The sequence below is a fragment of the Penicillium cinerascens genome (genome assembly GCF_028974065.1).
Source record: "Penicillium cinerascens strain IBT 15544 chromosome Unknown contig_1_segment0_segment0, whole genome shotgun sequence".
Classification (NCBI taxonomy): domain Eukaryota; kingdom Fungi; phylum Ascomycota; class Eurotiomycetes; order Eurotiales; family Aspergillaceae; genus Penicillium; species Penicillium cinerascens.
This window is the reverse complement of record NW_026695287.1, coordinates 3,830,798-3,848,236: the sequence shown is the minus strand read 5'-3', so window position 1 is coordinate 3,848,236 and position 17,439 is coordinate 3,830,798. Positions and strand designations below refer to the sequence as shown.

General features: G+C 54.3%; 9 protein-coding genes across 9 annotated transcripts; 5 read left to right on the top strand and 4 right to left on the bottom strand.

The window, feature by feature from the left end:
- Positions 1-130: 130 nt before the first annotated feature.
- On the top strand, positions 131-950 carry N7498_002983 (uncharacterized protein; the record flags this gene model as incomplete). Its single annotated transcript, XM_058450045.1, has 3 exons — positions 131-235; positions 284-622; positions 672-950. 3 exons carry the CDS (start codon positions 131-133, stop codon positions 948-950), a joined length of 723 nt encoding a protein of 240 aa, XP_058312389.1.
- Positions 951-991: 41 nt separating this feature from the next.
- N7498_002982 (uncharacterized protein) lies at positions 992-1,690 on the bottom strand. Its single transcript, XM_058450044.1, has 2 exons — positions 1,506-1,690; positions 992-1,450 (listed from the first exon to the last, which is right to left on the bottom strand). Exons 1-2 carry the CDS (start codon positions 1,652-1,654, stop codon positions 1,048-1,050), a joined length of 552 nt encoding a protein of 183 aa, XP_058312388.1. The 5' UTR covers positions 1,655-1,690; the 3' UTR covers positions 992-1,047.
- Positions 1,691-1,945: 255 nt separating this feature from the next.
- N7498_002981 (putative non-repetitive nucleoporin) lies at positions 1,946-6,201 on the top strand (the record flags this gene model as incomplete). Its single annotated transcript, XM_058450043.1, has 5 exons — positions 1,946-2,219; positions 2,271-4,721; positions 4,768-4,856; positions 4,908-5,537; positions 5,587-6,201. The coding sequence occupies 5 exons, from the start codon at positions 1,946-1,948 to the stop codon at positions 6,199-6,201; spliced, it is 4,059 nt and encodes a 1,352-aa protein (XP_058312387.1).
- Positions 6,202-6,833: 632 nt separating this feature from the next.
- N7498_002980 (TauD/TfdA dioxygenase family protein) lies at positions 6,834-8,027 on the bottom strand (the record flags this gene model as incomplete). The annotated part of the gene is made up of 2 exons (XM_058450042.1): positions 6,834-6,946; positions 7,022-8,027. 2 exons carry the CDS (start codon positions 8,025-8,027, stop codon positions 6,834-6,836), a joined length of 1,119 nt encoding a protein of 372 aa, XP_058312386.1.
- A 973-nt stretch (positions 8,028-9,000) lies between these two features.
- N7498_002979 (EXPERA domain-containing protein) lies at positions 9,001-9,697 on the top strand (the record flags this gene model as incomplete). Its single annotated transcript, XM_058450041.1, has 3 exons — positions 9,001-9,265; positions 9,413-9,565; positions 9,627-9,697. The coding sequence occupies 3 exons, from the start codon at positions 9,001-9,003 to the stop codon at positions 9,695-9,697; spliced, it is 489 nt and encodes a 162-aa protein (XP_058312385.1).
- A 98-nt stretch (positions 9,698-9,795) lies between these two features.
- ddiA (putative DNA damage-inducible v-SNARE binding protein Ddi1) lies at positions 9,796-11,164 on the bottom strand (the record flags this gene model as incomplete). The annotated part of the gene is made up of 2 exons (XM_058450040.1): positions 9,796-10,493; positions 10,552-11,164. Coding segments are annotated over 2 exons (1,311 nt in total), but the record flags the coding sequence as incomplete, so codon positions are not given.
- Positions 11,165-11,882: 718 nt separating this feature from the next.
- On the bottom strand, positions 11,883-14,200 carry N7498_002977 (putative salicylate hydroxylase; the record flags this gene model as incomplete). The annotated part of the gene is made up of 5 exons (XM_058450039.1): positions 11,883-12,826; positions 12,885-13,722; positions 13,767-13,841; positions 13,889-14,017; positions 14,075-14,200. 5 exons carry the CDS (start codon positions 14,198-14,200, stop codon positions 11,883-11,885), a joined length of 2,112 nt encoding a protein of 703 aa, XP_058312383.1.
- A 331-nt stretch (positions 14,201-14,531) lies between these two features.
- N7498_002976 (CocE/NonD family hydrolase) lies at positions 14,532-16,348 on the top strand (the record flags this gene model as incomplete). The annotated part of the gene is made up of 2 exons (XM_058450038.1): positions 14,532-16,213; positions 16,267-16,348. 2 exons carry the CDS (start codon positions 14,532-14,534, stop codon positions 16,346-16,348), a joined length of 1,764 nt encoding a protein of 587 aa, XP_058312382.1.
- A 480-nt stretch (positions 16,349-16,828) lies between these two features.
- On the top strand, positions 16,829-17,410 carry N7498_002975 (cupin domain-containing protein; the record flags this gene model as incomplete). Its single annotated transcript, XM_058450037.1, has 1 exon — positions 16,829-17,410. One exon carries the CDS (start codon positions 16,829-16,831, stop codon positions 17,408-17,410), a length of 582 nt encoding a protein of 193 aa, XP_058312381.1.
- Positions 17,411-17,439: the final 29 nt, after the last annotated feature.

Below are 17,439 nucleotides of genomic sequence, written 5' to 3'. Positions count from 1 at the left end.
GAGTTTCATTCCAGACGATAATGATAAGGGTGGACCGGCATGCTGAGGCCTCACCCTGTTTTGTCCCCACTTGAATGAAGGGATTCCTTTTGACCCGGCCTCTCCTTTCTCTTTTCTTCATCAAGCAACCATGATTTGGATTTGGAGTCTGTTGGCGACTGTCAGTGCGGCTGTTACTGTCGATGACATAGTCGGGACATGGACGACCAAGTCTCAACAGGTCCTCACGGGCCCGGTATGTATACTCCAACATAAACACAAAACAGGAGACTGACGTGGACAGGGATTCTACGATCCGCTCAATGACCGACTGATAGAGCCCGACCTGACGGGCATTTCCTACTCGTTCGATGCCGACGGAAACTATGAGGAGGCGTTCTACCGCGCCCTGGCCAATCGTGAGTGGATCCGATCTATGATCTATACAGAACTGACCGACGAAGCCACCGACCCCGAATGCCCCAGTGGCATCATGCAGTGGCAGCATGGCTCCTACAAGCTGTCCGCTAATGGATCTTTGGCCCTCCACCCTATTGCAGTGGACGGCCGTCAATTGTTGTCGGAACCGTGTCGACAGGATTTTGGCGCGTACACTCGATACAACAACACCGAGCACTTCAAGGTATGATCCGGTCAATGTGGTTTGTATGGATGGGCTTTGACATTACTAGGAAATCTCCGTATCCATCGATAAGTACCATCGAGCCCAACGCCTCGACTTGATCAAGTCCAACGGCGAGAAAATACAACCCATGTACCTGGCATATCGGCCTCCCAAGATGCTTCCCACCCACACATTGAACCCGGTGCCTACTAGCAAAAAGAAGCGTGATCTGTCTGGAGCTGGTATTCATCAGGCTATCAGGGAGGAATTGATCAATCCGGACCGATGGTGGTGGTTCGGTGTGATGATGACTTCTCTTGGCGGCATCGCCTTTTTCTTCTCTTAAACAACTTCAATTTACTGTCAATGAAAAATTTATTCTCAGAGGGGATATATTGTAATAGTAACAGGTAATGTACACAAGGCTTTGCAAGAGTTTATCCTCAAGCAGAAACAGCCTTCTTCACCAGTCCGGCAACTTCCTTGCGATCTGCCGGCTTGCCATCCAAAGCGCCACCGGGAGCAAACAGAGACTTGAGGACCTGTCCAATCTCCAGCTTCTTCCCAGCCTCCTTGATGGCGGTAATTTCCTTTGCGATCACAGCTTCCACTTCATCCACACTCAAAGTCTTGATCTGACTAGCATACTCTTCCAGGATGGTCACCTGCGCATCCTCTTTCTCCTTGAGATCTGCCCGCTCTTCCTTAGCAAATTGCTCAGCGGCCTCTTTCGCAGCGGAGGCGCGTTTCCGGATGAGGGAGAGGAGCTGGATGTCTGTCTGAATGGGCGAGGCGGTTTTGGCGGCGTTGTTGGTCTCGGAGATGAGAGCGCGAAGAACATTGAGTCTAGACAGGTATGCAATTAGCAGTGGCAAAGCGAAAAAAAGCCAACTAAATCTACCTGGAGGTGTCCTTGGCTCTCATAGCAGTCTTGAGATCATTCCGTAGTGTGCTCATTAACGGAGGTAGCACCGGGCTGGAGGAATTCCAGCGCACCCAAAGGGGAGTGCGCAGGGGTACTCGAGAAGTGAAACGAGCTGCCTGGAACATGACTGGATTCAACGGTCAATTGTCAACTGTCGACTGTCAATTGTGAACAATAGCAAGAGCAGAACCGACTTGAGGCGGAAGATCACCTCGAGTGGTCCGTGCACCGTTGTTGACCTGCGAAAAGAACCTGGAAACCAATTCCTCCACCAGCTACAGCTTTATCCGCGTTTTCCCACCTCCCCTTCTCTGCTGCGTGTGTTTTCTTTCATTAGATACTGCAGCTTCTTTTTGTCTCCTCGGCGGGGGAGCTTTTTCCTCTTCTCCCCTTCCTACCCTTGCAAATTCTCCGCCATGTCGTATCCAACGCTGCCGAACCTCCCTCCGGCGACGCCGCAGAAAGCAGTGCCTGGTGCTTACATGCAGACTCCTGCTGTCGCCCGACATGACAGCCTCTTCAAGTCCCCGATGCAGCCGACGTCTCCACGGACACCAATGACGCCGATGCCCAAGCTGCCTCCGACAACGACCACAAAGACCTTGAGCGCCGAGGAGCGTGGAGCGCACACCATCAGCCAGACCCTGGCTATGGAGGCGCAGTACCCAGATTTGGATAGCTATCTATCTCGTCAGCGCACCGTCTCCCCGAAACCATTGACACGGGACTAACATCTTACAGAAGGAGTTTCCTCCGAATATGACATCCCCACGGCCCAATCGTGGGCGCCTTTCCAAAAAGTCAAAATGTACAATATTCCCGACCAGATCTTCGATCAGTACAATCGCGCACAAGTTTCGACGAGCATGGGTCTTTTCGCCGAGTTGAATCACGCGTGGGTGGCCATCGACAACGCGCTGTACCTCTGGGATTTCACGCACCCTAACCCTCAATTGGTCGGGTTCGAGGAGCAACCCAACAGCATCAACGCTGTAAAGCTGGTGAAGCCGCGCGCGGGCGTGTTCTTGCCTGCCATCACTCATATGCTCGTGGTGTCGACCACTGCCGAAGTCATCTTGCTGGGTATGAGCTGTGAGACAACTCCAACCGGCTCAAAACAGGTTGCGCTCTATCAGACCGGAATGGCGGTGTCAATCCGTGGACTCGACATTCACGTCTTTGCTTCCTCAGACACCGGCCGCATTTTCTTCGGAGGCTCATCCGACAACGACATATACGAACTCACCTATCAGCAAGAAGAGCGATGGTTCCAGGGTCGCTGCGGCAAAGTTAATCACACGAGCTCGCGTCTCTCCGTTTTCAGCCCATCCATCAGCTTGACGAATCTGGCCCAGAGAGCCCTTACCGAAAATGTGGAACAGATGGTGGTGGACGACAGTCGGAAACTTCTCTATACTCTGTCCTCTGCGTCGACTATTCGGGTGTTCCACTTGAGGGCCGATGGATCGCTCAACCTTGTCATCACCAAAATCGCTAGGGACATCTACTCGAATATCGGACATATCATTGGATCTAACGAAACTCTTAACGAGAGGGTACAAATTGTTTCTATCAGCCCGGTTCCAGCCGCCGAGGCTTCGCGATACCATTTGGTTGCGACGACGGCCACCGGGTACCGTATTTACCTCAGTGCCACGGGCTCGTACAGCTGGGCGCCCAGTCAGAACGGCACCAACCCTCCCACGAGCATGCAAGCCCAGCATATCAAGACACCTCCTATCGATAATGCCGCCAATGCGAGCATGACCCAGCAATTCCCGATGGCTGCCATCAAGTACCCTATCCACTCTTTGGCGCCTACTCGGATGGCCTCGCGTTTCCCTCCTGGCTATTTCTTCTGTTTCACGTGCAAGGATGCTACCCAAAAGGCAGATACATTGTTTGTTTCATCCCCGGACCCCGGTCTTCTTGCTCGCCCGGCACGAGAGCAAGGAGTCCTGAGCAAATCTGACGAGTCGGGCATCTGGCTGAGTCTGGGTGGCCGCGCAGAGGATATCGGGCTTTGCTCACCACCTCCGCCAACCACCTCTGCCGGGTTTGGAAATGAGCTCGCAATTCAGTTCGATCACCCTGCTGCGGAAGTGGCTATTCTCACAAACTCTGGAATCCATATTGTCCGTCGACGACGCCTGGTGGATATGTTTGCCGCCCTGGTGCGCAGTGGCGGGACTAGCGAAGAGGGTCTGGAGGGTGAAGTGGTCAACCTGATCAAAAAGTACGGTCGAAGCGAGGTCCTTGCTACTGCTCTGGCTGTGGCTTGTGGCCAGGGTGTTGAGATCTCTTCGGATCAGCGCCTCACCCAGATTAATGACCCCGATGTGCTTGAGTTTGCACGAAAGGTATTTATCGAGTATGGTGGTCGGCCGCAGTCCAATGAAAATGCTGTGCCTGACTCGACATCGGCCATTGATGCTTGGAATCCCTCTCCTCGCCATCACGGCATTGCTCTGTATATGTCGCGTCTATTGCGGTCGATCTGGCAGAAACAAATCGCCAAAGTGGGCAGTGCCCCGAACGGTGCGATGACCGTTGCTGCTTCGGTGGCTGCTTCCAAGCTGCAGACCATCCAGCATGATCTCGCAGCTCTGCAAGACTTCTTCAAGACAAACAAGAGCTTTATTGAAGGCTTGAGCGGACCCGAGGCCCTTGCCCGAGTGACAAACAAGCAAGAGGAAACCGCTCTGCAGGCTGAGCACCGTGCCTTGCACTCTCTCGTGCAGCTTGTGTCACACACGATTGAGGGAATTTCCTTCGTCCTGGTCCTCTTCGATGAGCGAGTGGACGAGATTGTAACCACGCTCCCCGCAGAGTCGAAGGAGCGTTTCCTCAAGCTGACCTTCGAAGAGCTTTTCAGCAGCAGCAAGGGTCACGATATTGCCAAGGAGCTGGTCAAGGGCATCGTGAACCGCAACATTGCGAAGGGTTCCAACGTTGAGACAGTGGCCGATGCACTGCGCCGGCGGTGCGGCAGCTTTTGCAGTGCAGAAGACGTGATTATCTTCAAGGCACAGGAACTGCTCAAGCGTGCGACAGAGGCCGGTGCCAATTCGGAATTGGGCCGGAACTTGTTGAACGAGAGTTTACATCTTTTCCAGCAGGTGGCTGACAGCCTCCCGATGGACTATTTGGTTTCGGCCGTGGACAACTATATTGCCAACCAATTCTTTGCGGGTTAGTTCTCGTTGTGCAGCCCCCTTTTCAGTTGCTGATTCTTTAGGTGCTATCCAATTGGCCCTTAATGTGGCCGGCCGCTCCGACAAGGCGAATATCGCGCTCTCCTGGATTATGGATGGGCGACCCGCACAGGTGCTTATGCCCTCAGAATTCTCAGCAATTCCCCAGCTCACCCAATTGCAGGACACCCGCAAGGAATACTTCTATTTCCGCAAGCAATGTTACGACCTTATCTCCAAGGTTGTACTTGCTGTCGACACCCTGGCCGCATCTGACCCCGGCTACATTGACGGCCAATTAACCATTATTGCCAAGCGCCAGAACGAGGCCTACGGTGTTATCTCTGATTCCACCGACGAAGTGTTTCTGACTAGCTTGTACGACTGGTACCTGGAGCAGGGCTGGAACGACCGCCTTCTGCAAACACAGTCGCCGTTCGTGGTCACCTACCTCGAGCGCAAGTCTACCGACGACATTGCGCACGCTGATCTGCTTTGGCGGTACTACGCTCAGTCTCAGCGGTTCTTTGAAGCCGCCAAGGTTCAGTTCCAGCTTGCGCAGAGTGCTTTCACTCTGCCTCTCAGCCGACGCATTGAGTATTTGGGCCGTGCCCGCACTAATGCTTCAACTTTCACTCCAGACGTGGGCCGCCAGTCGAGACAGCGCCTGCTACAGGAGATTACCAACTTGATCGAGGTGGCCAATATCCAGGATGATCTTCTGCAGCGATTGAAGGATGACAGTCGGATTGCTGCTGAGCGGAAAGTCGAGGTTCTGCGTGATGTGGATGGTCCCGTGATGGACATTAGCACAGTATGTCCAACACCGTAGAAGTTTCCCACATTGATACTAACAGCTGCAGCTCTTCAACCAATACGCCGACTCAGCCAGCTACTACGACATCTGCCTGCAAATCTTCTTCGCTGCCGACTACCGCAACGCAGCCGACATCAAAGCTACCTGGGCAAACCTGATCCAAGACGTGCACGAGATCACCGAAACGCGCGGCACTCCTCTCCCCCACGAAGCCGTGATCGAAAAAGTGCGTAGTCTCGGCAGCCGGCTCCGCATGTCCGAGACGGTCTTCCCCATCCGCGAACTGGTCCCACTCCTAGAACGCTACTCCCTAGAGCACCAGTACCACCGCCAACTCAACCGAACACACTGGGTCGTCGACCTATTCCTGGACCTCGGCGTCCCTCACGAATCTCTATATGGCGTCCTTGAAGCCATGTTCTACACCGACGAAGCCCCCTTCCACGGCTCAAACCGCCGCATCATCGCCGCAGACCTAGTCTACCTACTCAACGCATGGTTCATGGAAAGCGCGCGGCCCGGCGGTACCGTCTTCGGGTCTGATGTTATGGCCGAGCGTGTCTCCGAGACTCTGGTGCTCCTTCAGCAGGGCGGCGGCTCACAAGATATCGTGGAGGCGAGTCAGGAATTGAGACATCGGATTGCGGAGCTGGTTGGGTGAGGGCGGATATTTTTTGGTGTTTTTCTTTTCCCCTGTACTCTAGTGGCACCGTCGCTGGGCGTTTTTTTGGCAGATGGTAATGAATGACAAATCGTGCGTCCGCTTTGCACTGGAACTTTTGCCCCCGAGGCCGGATGGTGGGATTTAGTACATGTACATGTACAATGCACGTACTTTTGACCGTCTCTAGTACACGGCACAGCCGGGCCAGGGAGATATTGCAATCAGCTTAAACAATTTATTGTATTCTCGCTGTCATTCTAGATCTCTTAGTGATTTCTTCAAACGTCCTCTCGGGCATCGTTTAATACCTTTCGAGGTTTCCTACTGAACGTCTCTTTGCATGCCCGGAGCAATAGTCATGGCCGCCTAATCCAGCCCACTATAAATGTATCTCCTCGGTCCGGCTGTACGTACAATGCTCTAAGCAGATCTATGGATTCCTATTCGTCTACGCAGTTCTAGAACAACACCAATTCAGGATCCAGCCTCTGGGACATGCATTAAATAAAGTAAAACGTAGAGAACAAGACCAAGAGCACAGTCTATAAAAGGGAATCATTACAAGTAAGCAGAATAACCAAACCGAAACCAACGTCTATGACAACAAAACACGCTTTTGGGCCCAACCTTTACTCGAACTCGTCATACACGGGAATCGGCTTCTCGCCGAGCGCAATGAGGCGGAAGATATGCCGCGCCTTGGCGCCGTATTCTTCATCGAGGTAGTCGACGATAGCAGAGTCTGCAGATCAGATCAGATCAGCACGGTCCATCATCAGGAGAAAACGAAAGGAAGCAGCAGGAAAGGGAAACTCACGGGTGGTAGACCGGTTATCAAACATCACAATAGTCCTAGGCTGCCAACGCACTCTGGCCTGGAAGTCATGGCCGGTAATAATATGGTTCATCAAGAAATCCGTCATCCACTTCGTCTCCGGTTCCTTCATGCCCTGGATACGGGTGATAAACTCGGCGTTCAAGAACAGACATTTCTCGCCGGTAACAGGATGCACCCGAATCAGCGGGTGGACGGTGTCGACGGGATCTTTCCGGACCAGACCACCGGTGAGCCGGGTGTGGTTGATCATTTTGGCGGAAGAGTGCACGACTTTTAGCGTATCGAGGAAGGCTTGCAGTGTTGGACTGAGGCGCTTGTATGCCATGTCCGTTGCGGCGAAGACGGTATCTCCGCCTACTTCTGGGCCTTGGAGGAGGCCGAGCATGACATAGCCCGGAGGTTGGATCTCGTAAGAAACGTCCTGGTGCCAGAGGGTGGTGGTCGTGCGCTGGGAGAGGAAGCGCTCAATTTCATCGCGGTTGCCGTCGCGATGGATAACGTGGAAGGCAGGGTGATTGCGGACGGTGCCCGAAACAGGCTGGTAGTTTGGTTTACCAAAGTAGCGCATGAAGCGTTCCTGTTCTTCGGGGCCGGCATCGATCAGGTCCTGGTCCGGGAAGGCGACGACCTTGCGCTCGGAGATGAGCAAGGCGAGCTCGTCCTTGGCGGCGTCGGAGAGCGTGCTTAGCTGGACGCCTTCGACGACGGAGCCGATGCTCGGCTGGATGTGGTTGACTTTGGCATCCGGGCCCAGGAGGTTCCGCTTGGAACGGTCCTTGACGCGCAGGGCCGGGTCATGGTAGTCGAATGGCGGCAGTGGGTTGAACCACATTGGATCCCAGGTTGGTAGGTACTGAGGGTAGGGCGTGCTGACCTTGGACTGCTTGTCCACATCGACGTAGGGGATGTTGATGTCATAGCTAATTGGGGCCTCCGGCTTGTGGGCATTGGCCTTGGAGCGGATTAAGGGGGCAGAGGAAGGCATGATTGCAGGTGCCCACTGGGGTGTGAAGTATAGGATGAAAATAAAAAGGTCTGATCAGATAAGTTGGCTTGCCCACCCCGTTATATAGATCGGGGCGAGTCGTCAAACCCAAACCCACCTGGACACCCCTGTTCAAACACTAGCCCGTCCAACCCCCTTCATCTCCGGGTCGGTGGGAGGCGCTCGCCAGAGAAGCGGTCAGCACGAGCCAAAAAAAGCAGCTCAAAGGGATGGAAATCCCGGTGAGTTCCGTGGGGATTTTCACCGCTCCAAACCTCGGCCAGAAATCTCCGTGGCGCTAATGCGGTTGGGGTGATAAGGAAGATGCAGGTGGGATGGCAATTGCATTATCTGCGGTGATCGGTAGAATCCTGTCCACGGTAGCGGGTCTCGAGGGGAAGAGCGTAGAACACCCCCTAGTTTGAGTTGGCCCCCGGAACACACTAGTTACTTGGGACCGGGATCGTTCGTCTGGAAGGCTCCATCTGCCGGGATTGATGGGATTGATTGGTCGTCCAAAGATGCGGTCTGTCCTGGACCTCATCGTTCTTCGGACACGTCGAGAACCCGGCAGCTTAGATCCCGCCGATGATGCCTCGTACGGTACGGAGTAGATGGCACCCTGGATGCAGCTCGGCACAACCGAGGTACTCAAAAGACCCAACGCGGCATCGTGATGCAATGTCAATCGCCCCAGGTACCTTGGTTGACAAGTGGATCAATTGGGCTCGCTGCCCGGGATCGGGCCGCTCAGTCCCAGACTCGAATGAAACGGTGAACGGAGTTCTCTAACCGTCCCAGGCCGACCAGACGGTCCTTCGTGGTGGTGGACCAGATCTCCGAGCTTAAATCGCCAAAAAAAAGCAAACATGACCGGATCGTCGGGTGGCCCCACTGCTCTGTCAGGTACTTTTTCTTAGGGATTTCGCCGTCTTCTCCTTCGATCTCATCAGATAATTCCCTGATGCCCACCATGCATCTCCCCACCCGCAAGCGCGACTGCGCGTATCTAATCTTCTTCGCCACGCACATTCCCATCATCTTCCTCGTCGACACCGTCCCCCTGCAACCGAGCTCCCTAGTCTCCAACTTATCCCTGTCCCTCCGCGACTTTTACATAACCACCTACCGGGATAAATTCTTCTCCGATCCCCCCACCTGGTTCACGGCCTTTATATGGATGGAACTCCTCTACCATGTGCCATTGAGCCTGTGGGCCGTGTGGGGTTTATTGTGCGGTGAGTTTCCGTCTCTAATCCGGCCTACGTCCTAGGAGGGGGGGGGGGGGGGGGGCATATTCACCTCCACCTACCAGTCTGGACCGGAAGCTACATCATTCATCCCCGCCCGAAGGATTCATGCTAACCGTCGTGGGTCACCTCCAGAGCATCCATTGGTTCCTGTGCACCTTCTCATTTTCGGGGTACAGGCCTTTGTCACCTCCCTGACGTGCCTGGTGGAAGTCTGGAATTGGCCGGACCGCTCCGTCGCCGAGAAGCAGCAGATCACCTCACTCTACGGCCCTTACGTAGCTCTGGGTATGTCCCGTCCGTCCCCTGCAACACTTGGAGAGTGTCTAACTTAGCTGATTCGTCGAAGGTGCATTCATGGCCCTGGATATGGTCGTCCGTCTACGAAGCCAGCTGCTCCCGAAATCCAAGCGCGAGTAATAGAACGAGATGCACCACATAATCGTACACATTCGTTACGTGCAATGTTGAGAAACCCGCTAAATACAAATCCCTCCCCAACGCCGTAATGAATGCATTTAAATCAAGAACCCGATTGCCCCGTCCAGGTCGCCCTCGGCGGCGTCTAGGGCCCGTACCGCCTCCTCCCGGGTGAATCCCAGCTCTGTGATCTTGGCAATCGAATCCTGCGGCCAGCGCGAGGCGGGTGCCTGCGGTGCTGGTCGGATGTTGATCTCGGGTGCGCTGGCGCTGGCGCTGGCACTGGCGCTGCTGGACTCGCCGGGCTTGTTCTCCGCCTGGTGAGTGACGGCACCGGTACGAGCACCCACCTCGGCACCGTCGGCGCCCTTCACCGTCGGCTCGTCCTCGAACTCCTCGGTCAGGTGCTTGGGGATATCCGCCTCGCCCAGGAACGACACCGCCTGGTCCTGGATAACCAGCGCCCCGCGCTTGAGGTCGATGCACGCCTGGTGTCGTCGCAACATGTCCAATCCCAGAAGCAGGTCGATCTGCTTGCCTTCCATGACGGTGAACGAGCACGGCAGGAACATGTCCCCGATCTTGATCTGAGCCGAATGCACCCGTCCCAGAATCGGGGCGGTGCCCACACCCTTCGCAATACCGCCGTAGCGTCGGTCGACCAGACGCATGATGTTGCACGCCGTAGCACATTCAGGCGACATGATAGTAACCTGGGCGCCGGAGTCGACGAAGGCGTTGAGGCGGTGACCGTTGACTTCGACGGGGATGTAGAGCATCGTAACGCGACCAAAAGCTGTACCCAAATCAGTCCTGCCCAACTTGAAGAAACCCAATTCAGAAGGGGAACTCACACTCGGGGTGATGCTCCATAGCATTATGCAAGTTCTCCGTAACCGCATTCTGGCGAATAATCTCCTCGATCTCCCGCTGGTTCGCCGGATTGAACGGATCGGCATTCAGCATCGCAATCCTGGCCTCCTTCTCCGCCTCCTGCTGGCTCTCCCTCTGCTGCTGCGAAAGCAACACGTCCTTGAACCGCTGCGCGTTATCGGCCGCCTCCGCCAACTCGGGATTCTGTCTGCGCACCGCCTCGCGCACGCGAGGATCGCCTAGGATATGGAGCCGGATCGTCTCCGGGTCCGGCATGCCCGGACGGGGTTGGATCTGCTGTTGGCGAGGGGCGCTGGGGCCGGGTGTTGTTCGTGGAGCGGGCTGGTTTGGAGCGGGGCGGAAGGTGACGTGCACGCCTAGCATATCGCCCTCGGCGATACCGACCTGGTCGAGGGTTTGCGCAGGGTCCTGGAGGAGGGCATTGTTGAAGACGAGTTGCTGGGCTTCGGGAGGGATAGAAGTTTCGCTTTGCACGATGGCTTTGAGGAGCTCGACGGTCATGTCACCGCCGACTTCGAGGTTGATTATGTCCGAGTCCGCCTGCTCGGGGCGGATGACGCTGACGGTGATACGCCTAGCTTCGTTAGAGAGTGCGGGCGCAACATTAGGGGGAACTCACATGGCTGGTGCGGGGATGGGTGGGAAAGGACAGGAATGAGGGACGATGGACGGAGCCGATGCTGATTAAATAAGGGAACGAGTGGAAGGAGATGGAAAGACAGTAGACCCCTTACATTTTGGTCCACCCGTACTAGTACCAGTAAATCCTGGGCTGTTCTATTCTAGCCCAGTGTCCACTCCCATTGCAGTACGCGTGGATCCCCGCATCAGGAGCTCCTTTGCGTCCTACACGTCGCGATAGCGCCAACCGCCTCACCCGGCGAGCCTCCAAGCTGATTACCCCCTCCGCTTTCCCGTCACAAAATCAAGGAAACTGCGGTGACGATTCAAGACAGAACCATTTGGTTATTTGAGCTAGTATTTACCTCGGATTACACTGACAATGACTGACTCACCCCGCAGAGCCGGATCACCGGGCAATCCCGCTTGGGTCCGTCGATAACAGCCTCAAACGGTTTGCCTACATGTCCGAGGGGTCTGTGTGATGTGCCGATGCTGCGGTTCCTGCTGCACGTAAGGGCATTACGGGATAGCTCGGTCATACGATTCAACCCTAATCATCGGCCTGCTGGTATCTAGCTCGCTGCACTCGTCCCAATCAAGACATTTCAGATTATTGCACCAATGATATACTTAACGGGGATCCTTAAACCTTCACTAAGATACTAAACTACTCAATCCGCTGAGCACTAGACACATCTGGCACACCCCGCCCCTCGGTGATTTTCGCATCAATGACCTCGTCAATTGGAATCTCCGCCAACCTCGTCACGACATGGTGCAGCGTCGGCAGCGCATCCCATCCGAGCGCACTAATTTCGACCTTGGCATTTGTTGTCCGTCGCAGACGTGTCACCTGAGACGGAAGGACCTTGGACTCCTGAGCATGCGGCACGAAAACGGGGTACTCGGCCTCAGCCTGACCCTTGGTATCTTTGCCAACCTTGGGGATATATCGATATACCAAGATGCCATCATCATCCTCCCCTCCGATAGTACCCTTGTCGGCCGCGGGATCCTGGTCTTCTAGATCCTCGAGCTCGAAATGGCCCCACACGGCCCCCTGCCAGCTCGTCTGCAGGCGATACGAGCTGCTCCGCTCGTGCACGTCGATGGCCGTATACAGCTTCGGCATGCCGAGCTCTTCGCGCCCCGAGACAATCGGATCCGCCAGACTCTCGAAGAGAATAGGCATGTAGGTACCCTTGAGTACCTCGCCGTTCTCTTTCTTATACTGCACGCCGTGGATATACAGTCCGATATGTCTGTACCCGCCACCGCCCAACCAGTCCATACCGTTCAGCGTGGTCTGCGAGAAACTGGCCCGCGCGACGGTACTCGGCGAGATAAAGCTGTACCGGTCATTCGGGAAGAGGTTCTGCAGGAGCGTACGGCTGGTCTTGAACTTGATGGACGCTGTCATGAAGGTCGACTCGAGTGACTTGAGTGCTCGATCCCGACCCATCCAGTCTTGTCTGGGACCTGGCATTGGCCCGAACACGATGGGTTGGCGCCAGTACATGTGTGGGGTTTTGGACCAGAGGTACTTTCGCAGGACTTGGGCCGAGTGGTCGAACTCGTCGTGGCCGTAGATGTAGGCGACCATGCCCATGGCTAGAGGGCCAGCATTGATTACGATAGGAACGTCAAGGATGGGAAGGGAAATACATACCTTTTTCCTGGGAAAGAAGCTTACTCGACTCGCGAGTCATCTCCTGGACAGTTGTTGCCCGTTCATGACGAGCCATTTGGTATACCTTTAATCTCTCAGGCACATCCTGTCTCGAAATACCCCTCGGTAACATAACAGCCAACGAAACCGCATCCTCAATCGCCATAGCCCCACCAGAAGCCCGGTACGGCAAGAAAGGATGAACGGCATCACCCAGCACAGCCATTCTACCATTTATCCACTCGGGGAGTGTATCCATATCCAGGAGAGGCCACAGCTTCAAAGTAACCGGATCCGCCTTCTCCAACAACTTTCTCACCTGAGGATTAAAATCCTTAAACACATCAAGCAGCGTGTCCTTTCCAATCTGCTGATTATAAGAATCCCCACCGACATCAATAGTAGTCATCGAGTCCGGATGGATACAAACGAAATTGAGTAACTCGTTATTCGCACACGGATAAATGACCACGCGCCGATCAGACGAGTCCCACATATCCACTGCTCCGAAGTCCCGCGCGACGCTATTGGTTTCAGGATCACCGAGTGCTTGTTGGCGGGCCATTAGGAAGCGGAAGGCGTTTTTGCCAGAACTGAATGGGGTGTTGATCGTCGGTAGTTTAGTTCTTGTTAGAGAGTGTACGCCGTCTGCGCCGATCAACACGTCGCCAGAGATGATCTCGCCGTTTTCGAGAGTCACGGTTGCCAGGTGAGGATCGACGTCGACTACTTTGCTGGCCGTGTGTAGGACTGCGGATGGACCACGGTCTGAGGCTTGAGCGGCCGCTTTGAGGCCTTCGTGGAAATGGGCGCGGTGGACAAGGAGCCAGCGCTGAGCCTGGTTAGCTTGCCATTATTTTCTGGGGGTCATTAAAGACGTACATGTCTCCACATCCCAGCCGAGTTTTTAAGCTGAGTGATGTGCACCGGTTCTCCATCAGGCGTGTATTCGCGGAGCTATACCGTTAGTGAGACTCCAATCCTGGGAAATGTACAGGACCCACCAGCTCGGCTTCTACAGCCCCAAACTTAGTCGCATCAATTCCAAGCCGTTGAAGGACGCCGTTGGCGTTCGGCGACAGGTGGATAGCAGCGCCGATTTCGTTCGCGAAGCGCGAGCGTTCGAAGAGCTTCTGCGGTCAGTCCTTCATTCCTAGGTAACGGGTAACTGATAACTGGAAAAGACTCACTTCAACGCGATGGCCCTGCTGTCTCAGTGCAATAGCAGCAGTAAGACCACCAATACCGGCGCCGATGATCAGAATGCGGAGACCATCCTCTGGATTGTTCAAGTCTTTGAGCTCTTTGATCGCCATCTTATGACTTGATTAGCTTTCTGGACAGCTGTAACTATCTCGATAGCTATGAGCCTTCTAAGTTCCAAGCCATCCGCGTGGGCCCGAATTAATATTTATGGCAGCCACTACCATTACTAACTAGTTCCTGGCATTTCCGTTTGGATTCCCAATGTCACCCACCTCATCGGGGTGAATATTCTCGGGAGACGGTTTCGGCTCCACATCGGGACAAACATGCGGGGATAAAACGAAGTAAATGAATTTGTGCGTCTGTAGATAAACAGGACCATTTATTACAATCTGGCAATTTCCCCTCATTTTAATCCCTAAAATTGCTACTGTATTCAAAATGCCGAGCCAGATCCAAGACATCACCACCAAGCACGAAACCCCGACCTACATCTTCGAGCAAAATGCCACCATAACGCTCAGAGATGGCTCGGGCCTAGTCCGTTGCAACGTCTACCGCCCAAAACCCTCAGAAAGGGTCCCAGTCCTGGTAACCTACGGCCCCTACGGAAAAGACATCCCGTACTCCGACTTCCACCCCCAAAGCTTCAGCGAAGTCAACCCCGAGCAACGCTCGCAGCATTCAGCATGGGAAACACCAGATCCGGGATATTGGACATCACAAGGCTACGCAGTCGTGCGCGCCGACGAGCGTGGAACAGGCCAGTCAATGGGAAAACTTGACACCATGTCTCGGGGGACTAGCGAAGCATTTTTCGACGTTGTGGAATGGGCGTCTGAACAGGAGTGGTCTTCAGGGAAAGTCGGACTCCTGGGAATCAGCTATTACGCCGGAAGTCAATGGCGCGTCGCCGCGCGGCAACCGAAGGGCCTCGCGTGTATGATTCCCTGGGAGGGGATGTCTGACTATTACCGTGACCGGTGCCGACATGGTGGGATCCTGTCGAATAAGTTTATCAAGTTCTGGTGGGATCGGCAGGTCGTAAGTAACCAGTACGGAAGGCCTGGTCGGGCTGCTAGGAACTGGGGACCCGATACTATCGAGGGTGATCTGAGTGAGGAGGAGCTGGTTGCGAATCGCCAGGATCAGACGGTTGATAATGAGGTGAATGCCTTCCGGGATGATGAGTACTATGCGTCCAAGGAGTATAGTATGTCTGATATCACTGTGCCGTTGCTATCCGTTGCGAACTGGGGTGGGATTCTTCTTCACCTGAGGGGCAATGTGGAAGGGTGGACGCAGGCTGGATCGGAGTTGAAGTATCTCCGCTTCATCACCGGCCGCCACGATCTACCATTCTACTACGCAGAGGAAGTCGAGCTGCAGCGCAGTTTCCTAGATGCATTCCTCAAAGGTGAAGATCGCGCAGGCTGGTCGACAGGCAAAGCACCCAAGGTGGACATGGTCCTTCGCAAAGGCGACGTAGGACACAACAACGCAGCCGGTGAAAAGACATTCGAGCGAAGAACCGAGCACGAATGGCCTATTGCTCGCACGCAGTACACAAAGTACTATCTCACGTCCAAGCGGGAATTGAAGACCCACGCACCAGTCGAAAGACCAGTGAAAATCACCTACGAAGCCCTAGGAGATATCGACAACCCCAGACTCGTCCAATTTACCACAACCGCCTTTGAAAAGGAAACCGAGATCACGGGCCACATCATCGCGCATCTGAACGTCTCTATGAGTCCGAAGCCAGGCGTACCTACACCAAAGGATATGGACCTCTTTATCACACTGCGCCACATCTCACCTTCAGGAAAGGAGGTCTTTTACACCGGTACGGCCGGTGATCCCGTTCCGCTTTGCAAAGGCTGGCTGCGTGTATCCATGCGCCAGACGAACCCGGAGCACCCGTGTCACAGACCCTGGCTGCCTCATCGGGATTACTACTCGACGGATGTCCGGCCTGTTATTCCGGGTGAAATTTACCCGGTTGATGTGGAGGTCTGGCCGACGAATGTGGTTGTTGAGAAGGGAGGAAAGATTGTATTGGAGGTTTCTAGTGGGGATACACAGGGGTGTGGGTTGTTCCAACATAATTCGCCCATTGATCGGTATGTTTCCAAGGCCTATGGGTCGGTTGAGTGGTTGCTAATGGTGTTTATAGGTCTACGGCGCGTTTTGAGGGTCAGAATCATATTCACTTTGGGCGGGGGGAGAACTATGTTACTTTGCCGATTATTCCGTAGTTAGTTTGGAGAGGGTGGAGCATGTCATAGATAGGTTATCCTTGGAGTAGATTCAATTCATTTTTTCTTTGTATAATGAGCACTTCAAATTTGTACACAGGTATCTTACGAGCTTGAATATTATAAATCTTTGTTCAGAGGTTTATTTCGGATTTCTGACCCTTCATTTTCACCTTTCCCAGGTGGCCAAGGGCGAGGGCCTATACTTTACAGCATATGCATTATCTAGGAACCAGCGAGTACTATAATGAAGCTATGACTTAATCACTACATCTGAACCCCTCACATCCGAATATCTCCAATTGTTAAGTCCGAAGTCCGACCCCACAGTCTGGAGCCGGGAGCCGATGTGGTCGAAAGTGGTCCCGAAGTGGACCAAACAAGATATAGATCAGGAACACGCAAGTACCTCGGACATAACCACACCTTCAAAGGACATACCATACCCTAAGTCAAGTCACAGCACAAACCACCTATACAATGGCCGTCAAGGCCCCCAAAAACATCCGCCCGCTGAACCGGTACATAACAACCCACAATAGCGCCGGCCAAGCCGTCTTCTCAAGCACCCTCTCCGAACAAATGCCAGTTCAACGCCTAGCCGACGGCGCAGACTTTAGCCTAGCCTACACATCTGACCACTTCCCCGCGCAACTCAACAACGAAGCCGACATCAGCGAGTACAGCGCTTACCTCTCAACTCCACCGGGAATTACAATCTCCACCGGCAACGTGTGCCGCATCGTGGACATGCAGCCCGGAGCCCTGAGTCCCATGCACCGCACCGTGAGTTTGGATTACGGAGTTGTGCTGGAAGGAGAGGTTGAACTTGTGCTTGATTCCGGTGAGACGAGGCTGTTGAAGAGGGGGGATGTTGCCGTGCAGCGGGGAACAAATCATGCTTGGAGGAACGTTACGCCCGACCTTGTCGATGAGAAGGGGCGGAGAGAGCCGCAGTGGGCGAGGATGCTTTATGTTCTTGCGCCGGCGACGGAGATGGAGGTTGGGGGGAAGAAGTTGGGGGAGGTTGTTGATGGGATTGGGGTGCGGGCTAGTACTTGAAGATGTGTCTAGGACTTGGAGAGATGTTA